Source organism: Aotus nancymaae, unplaced genomic scaffold, assembly GCF_030222135.1.
Source record: "Aotus nancymaae isolate 86718 unplaced genomic scaffold, 86718_ANA_hifiasm-v0.15.2.pri h1tg000029l, whole genome shotgun sequence".
Taxonomy (NCBI): domain Eukaryota; kingdom Metazoa; phylum Chordata; class Mammalia; order Primates; family Aotidae; genus Aotus; species Aotus nancymaae.
The window spans coordinates 14559671-14572026 of NW_026988442.1; the positions used below are offsets into that span (position 1 = coordinate 14559671).

A 12356-nucleotide genomic window follows, 5' to 3' on the forward strand; every position below is an offset into this window, starting at 1 on the left:
GTTGCCCAGACTGGTCTTGAACTCCTGAGCTCAAGCAATCCTCCCACCTCGGCTCCCAAAGTGCTGGGATTACAGGCACAAGCCACTGCACTTGGCCTTAATGCATTTACTTTTGTAAGCCTTCTTTGTTTAGAAGTATACACCATACAAGTATATACATGCTGGTATTTTACCATGAAAATTTCATTTTTCATCTCAAACTAGTGACTTGTCTTTTTACCCATACTTATACACAAGTAATACCTTGCTAGTGGTATATTTTAATCAACATGTATTTTTTAAATCTTCATTTTTTTTTTTTTTTTTAGGTGGAGTTTCGCTCTTGTTACCCAGGCTGGAGTGCAATGGCGCGATCTTGGCTCACCGCAACTTCCGCCTCCTGGGTTCAGGCAATTCTCCTGCCTCAGCCTCCTGAAACCTTGATTTTTAAATGAATCTTTTTAGTGCTATGACATGATGGGCTTCATTTAACAGCTGAAGCATGATATGGTAACTACATTGTACTGTTTAATTCACAACTGTAGCAAAGTGTTTGATTTTTAAAACATAACGAAGATGAGGCTGGACAGTAATAAACACAGAAACACTAGAAAACAGTGAATGAATAAATAATACAATTTTTCATCAGTGGCCATTCATTGTTTTGCTTTTGGAAACCTGGAAGAAATTGTCTTCTTTGATTTTCAAATGTTCTGGTAAATCTAGTAGTTTCTTAGCTTCCTCAGTATCACCTTGAATTGCTGAAATAAGTGACTCTAAAGAATCAAAGTTATTTTCTAGTCTGAGGTAGCCAACAATGGCCACATTGAGGATTTCCCCATAGAAGTCCTCTTTGAAGGTATGCATGATATGTGTTTCCATGGACTTCTTCGTATTCTTGTAGTATGGGTTCCAGCCTATGCTCACCACCATCTTATGGACATCTCCACTTCCAACACTGGCCCAATCATAATAAATGACAGTGGATATATCAGCTGGAAGATTATCTACCACTTGCTCAGGAAAATTAGCCGTGGGGATGCTCAGCTGCTTGGAGCCGCGGCTGAAGCCATGCACAACTTGGCCGCAGCAGAAGGCAGATGCCTCATAATGCAGTCCGCTCGGGGCATGGACTGTGGTCCAGTCCGTGCGTCCTGCAGAGCCACCGTCGACGTGGTGTCTGGACCCCCGACCAGCCGGGGGACAGGAGTGTGAGCTCTGCCTGCCGCATGCGGCGCACCAGGGGCTGAGCAATGCCAAAGACACGCTGCGGCGGATCCCTGACGCCGCCGACCCCACAAAAGCCGCCCAGCAACTCCCAGCAAAACTGTCTCTCGCAAAGCCTTTAAATAGGTAACATAGACCATAAAACATCTGGGGTTTTAAAGAAACCACCTGTGTTCCTTAAAGTATAAACAGTTCTCATATTGTGATTTTATCCAATAGTTGTTCGACTTCCACTCTTTCTACTAGTTCATCCTACAGATTGCTGTGAATTAATTTTACTTTTCTGGATCCTTTTAGATAATTCAACATTTTTCAAATTGAAGTGGTTATTGTTTAAGCCACTATTCTCTCATTTATCAAATGGTGAAATTTATCCCATTTCTCAATCTAAATATAACCCTTTTAAATAATCTGTCTGTTGGTATTGCCCCTTTGGGGGCACAGCAAGCTACAATGCTAGACTGCATAAAATGTCTCACTTCTATAAACAAAGTGATGATCTTAGCTGCTGAGGTTTCATGGAGCATTTAGGTTCTAAGTAAGCACAGGGCCAGGAGGACCTGGCCTACAGTGAAAGGGAAAACTGGAATTGCTGGTTGTCACCTGGTTATATCAACACAGGAGGGGAAGGAAGGTTCACTGAGCTTCCAAAGATCTCCCCCACACATGGTAGGTACTTATATCTCTCACAGGTTTGTCTTCCTTACTAAAGTCATAAACTCTTCTGAGTTTTTAACAGTAAGGACAATATTTATCATTGTATTCCAAATGCTAAAGCTTATAGTCTATGGGGTATAAAACAATAATCAAATAATTGCTCTAATGAAAGTGTGAGATAAATGATCTGAGGGAGAGAGACAAACTTTTTTTTTTTTTTTTTTTATTGAGACGGAGTTTCGCTCGTTACCCAGGCTGGAGTGCAATGGCGCGATCTCGGCTCACCGCAACCTCCGCCTCCTGGGTTCAGGCAATTCTCCTGCCTCAGCCTTCTGAGTAGCTGGGATTACAGGCACGCACCACCATGCCCAGCTAATTTTTTGTATTTTTAGTAGAGACGGGGTTTCACCATGTTGACCAGGATGGTCTCGATCTCTTGACCTCATGATCCACCCGCCTCGGCCTCCCAAAGTGCTGGGATTACAGGCGTGAGCCACCGTGCCCGGCCCTGAGAAACAAACTTTTATGAGAGTACATAGCAAAGGACTGACTTGACAAAGGAGTTCGGAAAATACACCCTTCAAGATTTAAGCTGATACTTGAAGGCTGAGCAGGCATGGACTAGGGGAAGGGGGACTGGCAGGGGATAGCATTTCATTTAGAGAAGACATCAATGTGAAGGACCTGTGGCAGAAGGAAGAGAAAGCTGAGAAGCTGGAATACAGAGGGCAAGGGAGGAGAGTTATACAAGTTAAGGCTGGATGAGGAAGGTAGAGGAGAGACCATATAAGGCCTGAGGTCATGGTAAGAAGTTTGGTTTTCATTCTTTGAATAATACCATATTATTGGTATTGATAATAGGATATTAAGCTAGGAGTGTAGGGTGTGTGTGTGTGTGTGTGTGTGTGTAGGGGTCTATGTGTGCACACGCTCATCCAATTTTCATTTTGAAAGAGATCACTCTGGTGAAAATATTAAAAATGAACACTGCAGGCCAGCGCAATGGCTCAAAGCTGTAATCCCAGCAGTTTGGGAAGCCAAGGAGGGTGGATCACCTGAGATCAGGAGTTCAAAACCAGCCTTGTCAATATGGTGAATTTACTAAAAATATAAAAATCAGCTAGGCATGGTGGTATGCACCTGTAATCCCAGCTACTCAGGAGGCTGAGGCAGAAGAATTGCTTGAACCTGGGAGGTGGAGGTTGCAGTGAGCTGAGATCATGTCACTGTACTCCAGCCTGGGTGACAGAGCGAGACTGTCTCAAAAAAAAAAAAAAAAAAAAGAGAGAAAATGAATGCTGCTGCAAAAGGACTGCTGAAGGCTTCATAATCTGTTAGCTGAATAAACACTAAAGTTTATTTGGTGGAAGGAAGTAAATTAAATTGATGTTAAGCTGGGCACACTGGCGCATGTGTAGTCCCAGATACTTAGGAGGCTGAGGTGGGAGGATCATCTGAGCTCAAGTGTTTGAGTCCAGCCTGGGCAACATAGAAAGACTCCGTCTCTAAAAACAACAACAACAATAACAAAGAAAACCACACAACTAAAAAACATAATAAGACAAATCAATTCCTGGTCAGGATGCCAGTAAAATCAGAGTCTGAAAGACTGATGATGAAAATTAGCCAAAGGAATGGAGTCCAAGGCTGCAGATGCTAAAGACCATCAGGATTCAGCAATAACCTCAGTCCCTCCTCATCCTAAGGAGCTGCAAAGCAAAGTACAAGCTACATGAGTTGCTTGGCATTCTTGAAACACAGGAGCAGAGGAACAGACAAAGAGGCATAGAAAATCATGCTATATTCTACTGCTGTAATGATTTTGGTCTAGATGGGCACATGGCAAAATAAAAGACCTTCAATCTGAACGGAGAGAATCCCTAGATCCCGAAGCTGCTGGTTGTTGCTCTGAGCAAGGATCCGTAGCCGCTCCGCTGCTTCCCGGGGGATATTGAATGTCACACGCACACTGTTCCAGGGCTCCACCTTCTGTACTTTTAGCTTGCTGGACTCTTAATTGTGAAAGAAAAAGAATTATATTAGTAATCTTTTAGCCACCAAAGGACATGGAATTAAAAAACAAGCCAAAAGAGCAAAAGAATGAGGTGGAGCACCAGCTTGGAATAGCCAAAAGAGCACATGCTTTGGAGCTACAGATTTCAAATCTAATCCTAGTTTTGCTACTTAGCACCTGGGTGACCATGAACCAGCTATTTAACCTTTCCGAAACTTATCTTTTTCTTCTCTAAAACTATGAAAAACCTACTTCATGAGATTTTGGGTATAAATGAGATAATACATGCAAAAAACCTAACATAGTACCTGACACACCACAGGCAATGAGTAAATGGAAAGCAGCAAGAAGGAGAAAGGACCATAAGGAAAAAGTTTAAATTATAGAATAGGCTCATGCCTATAATCCCAACACTTTGGAAGGCCAAGGTGGGTGGATTACTTGAGGCCAGGAGGTCAAGACCAGCCTGACCAACATGAAGAAACCCTGTCTCTACTAAAAATAAAAAATTAGGTGGGTGTGCTGGCACATGCCGGTAATGCCAGCTACTCGGGAGGCAGAGGCAGGAGAATCACTTGAACCCAGGAGTAGAGGCTGCAGTGAGCCAAAATCATGCCACTGCACTCCAGCCTGGGCAACAGAGTGAGACCTGCTTCTAAATAAACAAACCAAATAATGTTTACTTCTAGGCTCAGTTAAATGCATGCAAATTGAGAAACTGAGAACATGTGAGCCCCAAATTTCAAGTGAAATTCTATAAAAATTCTGGATGCAGATATGACAACTATAGGATATTAGAGAATCCACAGCTATAATCTACTACAGTTAAAGAAAGGGCAATAAAAAGGAAAACAATAGATTTATTCTTAACAGTTTGTAAAATGTCAAGCAATTTTATACCTCCAAATTAAATATTTGAAAGTTTATGTTTATTTATTTAGAGACAGAGTTTCGCTCTTGTTGCCCAGGCTGGAAGGCAATGGCATGATCTCGGCTCACCACAACTCTGCCTCCAAGGTTCAAGCAATATTCTCCTGCCTCAGCCTCCCAAGTAGCTGGGATTACAGGTATGTGCCACCATGCCCAGCTAATTTTGTATTTTTAGTAGAGACGGTGCTTCTCCATGTTGGTCAGGCTGGTCTCAAACTCCTGATCTCAAGTGATCTGCCCCTCTTGGCCTCCCAACATGCTGGGATTACAGGCGTGACCCACCGTGCCTGGTGTATTTGAAATTTTAATACTCATATTTAAATATTCACCAGGCATCTTTGTGCAAGATAGTCACAGAGACAGGGAGGCAGCTAGACTGGGTGCCTAGTTGTCAAATTTATATTGTTTTCCCAGCACTTTGGGAGGCTGAGGCAGGCGGATCACAAGGTCAGGAGTTCAAGACCAGCCTGGCCAACATAGTGAACCTCTGTCTCTACTAAAAATACAAAAATCAGCCAGGCACGGTGGCACATGCCTGTAGTCCCAGCTACTCGGGAGGCTGAGGCAGGAGAATTGCTTGAACCTGGGAGGCGGAGATTGTGGTGAGCCGAGATCACGCCACTGCACTCTAGCCTGGGCAACATAGCGAGACTCCATCTCAAAACAAAAAAACTGAGAACTAAGCTTCAGTTAGGATATGAAAACACTACATTTTAGCATTACAGCAAGCCTGAAACATTAAAAAACAAACTAAATCTCAAACACTATCATGGACCAAATAACACACGGCTGCAGACCAGGTCCAGCAAGCTGTCGGCGAGTGACTTCTGATGTAAAAGCTAAGGGAATAAATTTAAAGTACATTACAAGCAGACCCATGGAATAAGTTTTCTAAGTTTTAAGGGTCTTGAAAGATTCAGTTTAACTTTTTTAATTTATAGGTAAGGAAAATGAAGATCAGAGAGTTAAAAACAAATAAATTTGGGTCTTGAGAATTACTTTTATCCACTAAAGCAGATTATTTAAGAATTTCCATGATAAGCAATACTTTATTATGTTCAGTTCTTTTACACACTTAAAAGGAAGAAAACATTTATATAAAAATCATAAAATTCCACTTTTGCACTTAAATTCAGCCTTTTGATCCAATTTAGCAAACTTATTTGTAAAACTCAAGATAACCATGGAAGGACAAACATTTCAAAAACAGTAACAAGAAGAAAAAATAATTAAAGCAAATTACCCATATGTAACAAATTGGGTACATTTTTCAATATTGCATCTAATTTCCATTTGAAGTCTTTATCATCTATATTTCCTCTGAAGGCCAAAAAAATTGTGGAATCCTCCAAAACACTATGACATTTTGTGTCATCATCTTCTAGTCCAGAGCCAAAATCCGTCTCTGAGTCTTCCATTGTTGATGTACACAAGGAAGTATAGATGTCTTCTAAGTTTGGAAGGTCATCCAAAACCATGGTGAATATTATTCCAGAAGCATATGCCAAGTGGACAATAAGAAAACCTTTGAAAAGAGAAGAAGATGCAAAAGAGCATTATAATGCATAATTATGCATTCAACAATGTACAATTCATAGTTCTGTGAAAATTATAATTTATTTGACAAGTAATAAGGAAATACTACAAAAATTAAGAAATTACAGAGAAGACAAACTATTTTAATTATGATATTCTAAAACAATTAGTTCTTACAGTTACCAAAAATAAAAATATACCAGCTTTAAATTTAACGTTCTTTTTATTATGTTATATGTTACTATTCTGTAAGCCTACAATGTCGGGAGAAGAGAACAAAAAATAACAAGAAAATAAGCACATACTTTTTGAGAATTACAGGCCTTTGGTTGACCCCACAGAGCAAGGGGCTCCCCAAGACTCACCCTACTTCTGTCCTGACAAAAGCTTAAAAGGAGCCAAAGATTCTAAAGCCCTCCTCTTTCTCCAAACTACAAAGCACAACCGGACCCAACTAATAGCAACTAGATGATTACTTAAAATTCTGAAGTATTTCATGAGCCATTTTAAACAACTTTTAAAGGGTTATTAATAGTGGAATGGCTGAAAATAATGATTCAGAAATAAACACTCAAAAATTCTTATATGAAAGGGCCGGGTACAGTGGCTCACACCTGTAATCCCAGCACTTTGGGAGGCTGAGGCAAACGGATCACTTGAGGTCAGGAGTTTGAGACCAGCCTGGCCAATATGGTGAAACCCCATCTCTACTAAAATACAAAAATTAGCTGGGTGTGGTGGTGTGTGCCTGTAATTTTTTGTAGTTTTAGTAAAGACAGGGTTTTGCCGTGTTGCCCAGGTTGGTCTCAAACTCCTGAGCTCAGACAATCCACCCACCTCGGCCTCCCAAAGTGCTAGGATTACAGGTGTGAACCACCATGTCCAGGCTTTTATGTCTTTACAGCACTTATTTATATTATTAAAGTATAATAAATTATTACTTTATACCTGTAACCATAATTACAACTTTCTTTTAAAAAAGATGGATAAGAAAATTAATCCCCTAAAAAGCAACTGTATTAGGTTGGTAGGATCATTGATAAATTTTATTTTCCTATTTTCCAAATATGCTGCAAATAACTAGGAAATATAAAACTATGTGGTAATATGGTTATATTCCTTGCATAAATGAAAAAAAGTAACTGAAAATCTGTCTATTTTTAAATTTATTTTTTTGAGACAGGGTCTTACTCTGTTGCTGGAATGCAGTGGCACAAACATGGCTCACTGCAGCCTCAACCAACTGGGCTCAAGTGATCCTCTCATCTCAGTTTCCCAAGTAGCTAGGTCCCCTGGCATGTATCACCATGCCCAACTAATTTTTTAAATTTTTTGTAGAGATGGCATCTTGCCATATTGTCCAGGCTGGTCTCAACTCTTAGGCTCAGGCAATCCTCTCACCTTGGCCTCCCAAAGTACTGGGATTACAGGTGTGAGCCATCATGTCAGACCAAGTTTTCTTTTTTAAATAGTGAGGCTGGAGGATGGCTCGAGGCCAGGAGTTTAACAATAGCCTGGGCAACATAGTGAGACCTTGTCTCTACAAAAAATAAAAAAATTAACCGGGTGTGATGGTGCATGCCTATAGCCCCCAGCTACACAGGAAACTGAGGGTGGGAGTTTGAGGCGGCAGTGAGCTACAATAGTGTTACTGCACTCCAGTATGGGTGACAGCAAGATTTTTGTCTCTAAAAATAAAAATAAAATAAAATAAACAAATTATTAGTGACTAAACTTCAACAGCAAAGGTTTTCCAAAAACCAACCTAAGCAATCTTTGGGGGAAAAATTCCTCTAAGAAAATATGGAAAAAACTACTTCCAAATTTGAGCAGAGCACCTCGCATTCTGGCAATTATATCCTTTTCTAGTACTATGAATGTTACAATGAAACTGATTTGGGTGGTTAAGAAACAACAGCAGGGTCAGTAGCTCATACCTGTATTCCTAGCACTTTGAGAGGCAGAGGAGGAGGACTGCTTGAGCCCAGGAGTTCCAGACCAGGCTGGGTAACAGTGAGACCATGTCTCAATTTTTAAAAATATTAAAAATTAAAAAACAAAAGAAACAACAGCAGTCAGAAAATCTCAAATTAATACCACGGCCCTTATTTAATTGCCATCTGCATTTAACAAATTTTTAATAAACTTTAGAGGTAATTAAACACAACTAATAAAAGATTTTTTTTTTTAAGACGAGGTTTCACCATGTTGGTCAGGCTGGTCTTGAACTCCCAACCTCAGGTGATCCACCTGCCTTGGCCTCCAAAGTGCTTGGATTACAGGCGTGAGCCACTATGGCCAGCCCTAATAAAGACTTTTAGAGCTTAAAAGTTCTGCTCAGCAGGAAAAATAATTACTGCCTAAAAAACTATAGCTATTTAGCAGCTATTCCAAAGTTGGAACAATTGCAAGAAAACAATTTAAAATCTAGGAAGCATTTTCCAAAAGAATCTTTAACCAGAAAGAAGGAGACTAACTAAAAAGCCTGGACTTTAATAGTCTCCCTAAACAGGCCGTTGGTCATGACATGAAGGCTGTGTATTTAGATCTGGAAAACCTTCTACTGGCAGATACAGGAATTATCAGTTTAACAATACTATGCGCACTACACAGTGCTTAAAAAAACACACACACAAGAAATTGAGTCAGTCTATGAAAAATTACTGGCCTTCCCTCCAAAAAAAATAATTCTTAAAGAAACTTATTTGGTTGGTAGGCTATCTATTACTGCCTCAATTTCAGAACTTGTTAATTGGTATATTCAGAGATTCAATTTCTTCCTGGTTCAGTTCAGAGTGTATGTATTCAGAAATTTATCCATTTCTTCTAGAATTTCTTGAGTGGAAACAGTCTTTATTTATTATTATTATTTTTATTATACTTTTAGTTCTGAGGTACATGTGCAGAACGTGCAGGTTTGTTACATAGGTATACACGTACCATGGTGGTTTGCTGCATCCATCACCCCGTTCCTCTAGATTTTCTAATTTATGTGCATAGGGGTGTTTATAGTATTCTTGGATGGTTGTATTTCTGTGGGTCAGTGGTAATAGCCCCCTTATCTCTGATTGTGTTTATTTAATTCTTCTTTCTAATAAGTCTTGCTATTATAGCTAGCCAGCGATCTATCTACCCATTAATTTTTTCAAAAAACTAGCTCCTGGATTCATTGATTTTTTGAAGGGTTTTTCATGTCTCTATCTCCTTCAGTTCAGTTCTGATCTTGTCTTCTGCTAGCTTTGGGGTTAATTTGCTCTTTGTTCTCCAGTTCTTTTAGTTGAGATGTTAGGTTGTTAACTTGAGACCTCTCTAGCTTTTAGATGTGGGCATTTATTTACTGCTATAAATTTCCCACTTAACACTGCTTAACACTGTCCCAGAGATTCTGGTATGCTGTCTCTTTGTTCTCATCAGTTTTAAATAAATTCTTGATTTCTGCCTTAATTTCATTATTTACCCAAAAGTCATTTAGGAGCAAGTTGTTCAATTTCCATGTAGTTGTATGGTTATGAATGAACTTCTTAATCTTGAGTTCTAATTTGATTGTGCTATGATCTGAGAGACAGCTATGACTAAACAGAATTCCCTATTTAATAAATGATGCTGGGAGAACGGGCTAGCAGTATGCAGAAAATTGAAACTGGACCCCTTCCTTACAAAAATTAACTCAAGATGGATTAAAGACTTAAAACCTAAAACTATAAAAACCCTAGAGGACGGCTGGGTGCAGTGGCTCACACCTGTAATCCCAGCACTTCGAGGTGGGCAGATCACCTGAAGTTGGGAGTTCAAGACCAGCCTGACCAACATGGAGAAACCCCGTTTGTACTAAAAATACAAAATTAGTCGGGCATGGTGGCTCATGCCTGTAATCCCAGCTACTTGGGAGGCTGAGGCAGGAGAATCACTTGAACCCGGGAGGCGGAAGTTGCAGTGTGCCAAGACTGCACCATTGCACTCCAGCCTGGGCAAAGAGTGAAACTCCATCTTGGAGGGGTGGTGAGGGAACATCCTAGAGGACAATCTAGGCAATACCATTCAGGACATGGGCATGGGCAAAGATTTCATGACCAAAACTCCAAAAGCAATAGTAACAAAACCAAAAATTGACAAATGGGATGTAATTAAAATAAACAGCTTCTGCACAGCAAAAGAAACTATCTTCAGAGTGAACAGACAACCTATAGAATGGGACACAATTTTTTGCAATATACCCATCTTACAAAGGTCTAATATCCAGAGCCTATAAGAAACTTAAACAAATTTATAAAATAACAAACAAACAACCTCATTAAAAAGAGGGCTTTCAGGTCTCTCCTGCCTCCACTCTTATTGTCCTCCAGTCTGTCTCCAGACAGCAGCCAGAGGAATCTTTTTAAACACAAAATAGGCCAGGCATGGTGGCTCAGGCCTGTAATCCCAGCACTTTGGGTGGCTGAGGCTGGAGGATCGCTTGAGCCCAGGATTTTGAGACCACTTCTGCCAACATAGTAAGACCTGTCTCTACAAAAAATTTAAAAATTAACCAGGTGTGGTGATGCACACCTGTAGTCCCAGCTACTTGGGAGGCTAGGGTAGCAGAATTACTTGAGCCTAGGAGGTCAGGGCTATAGTGAGCTGTGATTGTGCCACTACACTCCAGCTTGGGTAAGAGAACAAGATCCTGCTCTTAAAAAAAAATTTTAGAGATGGCCTAATAGGCCTAGGAAACAAGTTATTAAGGAAAAACCTCAAAACAAACTTTGCCATTTACAAATTAACCTATATTTGATGCAGGACAGGCAAGTCCCGAAAGTGGGGCTTAGCCTTCAAGCATTCTTGGCTTCACCCAGAAAAGAACTTAAGGGTGAGCCAGGGTAGGGCAGAAAGAAACAGATTTACTGAAACTGCAGTGTTACAGTTCTGTGACTGCTCCTGTAGAGCAAGACTACCGCATAGGCAGTGTGCTGAGACTAGCAGCTCAGGGCAGTTTTGCAGTTATATTTATACCTAATTTTTTTTCACTGCAACCTTCGCCTCCCAGGTTCAAGCAATTTTCCTGCCTCAGCCTCCCAAGTAGCTGAGACTACAGACACATGCTGCCATGCCCAGCTAATTTTTTTGGATTTTAGTAGAGACAGAGTTTCGCCATGTTACTCAGGCTGGTCTCAAACTCCTAAGCTCAGGCAGGCAATCTGCCCCACTTGGCCTCCTACTGTGCTTGGCTGGCAGTTATATTTATATCTACTTTTATTTATTTATTTTTTTGAGATGAAGTCTCGCTCTGTCTCACCCAGGCTGGAGGGCAGTGACACATTTTAGTAGAGATGAGCTTTCACCATGTTTCCCCGGCTAGTCTCAAACTTCTGACCTCAGGTGATCCACCCGCCTTGGCCTCCCAAAGTGCAGGATTACAGGCGTGAGCCACTGCACCCAGCCTATACCTACTTTTAAATATGTAGATTAACAAGTGGTTTATGCAGAAATTGCTAGCAAAAGTATGATAACTTTTGGGTAGTCAGGTCATTGCCATAGAGAGGGGTGGTAAGTCCTGGGCAATGGTAAACTGACATGGCACGCTGTTGGACATGTCCTATGGAAAGCTGCTCCTGCCACATCCCTGTTTTAAGCTAGTCCTCAATTTGGTCTGGTGTTCAACAAGCCCTGACTCTGGAGTCAATTCCCACCTCCTACCTCATATAAATAAAATGATCTCTTTAGCAGGTTGATGTTTTGCCTTGGTGTGTCAATGAATTGCTAGATTATGTGTCAAGTTCAAAGCATCTGAAAATTTCAAGTTACAACTTACAAAAAAGTATATACCATAGGTTAAGTGGGGGCCTAACATTAAGAAATCAACAATTCATCTAAGTGCTGTATGAAGCAGCATCCAGAAAGTTTTATTCAACATACTTTGAGGGAACTATAGTAGTAGTAGTAATGAGAAAAGTTAAGTGAATCGCAGTGATCAAATGTAATTTCTTCAGGTTTCAATCTATTGAAGTCAACCAATGACAACAATGGTATCTTCCTT

The 12356-nt window shown here is 40.5% G+C and overlaps 2 protein-coding genes across 6 annotated transcripts in view; both read right to left on the reverse strand.

Annotated features, from left to right (window-relative positions):
• NCOA6 (nuclear receptor coactivator 6) overlaps positions 1-12356 on the reverse strand; it is a 96543-nt gene that overhangs the window by 61125 nt on the left and 23062 nt on the right. For all 5 annotated transcript variants that reach the window (XM_012455141.2, XM_012455142.3, XM_012455143.2 and 2 more), the window contains 2 exons: positions 6051-6332; positions 3720-3875 (listed from right to left, as the gene is read on the reverse strand). In XM_012455141.2, coding sequence (XP_012310564.2) covers positions 3720-3875; positions 6051-6332 — 438 coding nt within the window. The remainder of the gene's footprint in view (positions 1-3719; positions 3876-6050; positions 6333-12356) is intronic.
• LOC105719204 (riboflavin kinase-like) lies at positions 190-3713 on the reverse strand. The gene has a single exon (XM_064382332.1). The coding sequence runs from the start codon at positions 1351-1353 to the stop codon at positions 625-627; it is 729 nt and encodes a 242-aa protein (XP_064238402.1). The 5' UTR covers positions 1354-3713; the 3' UTR covers positions 190-624.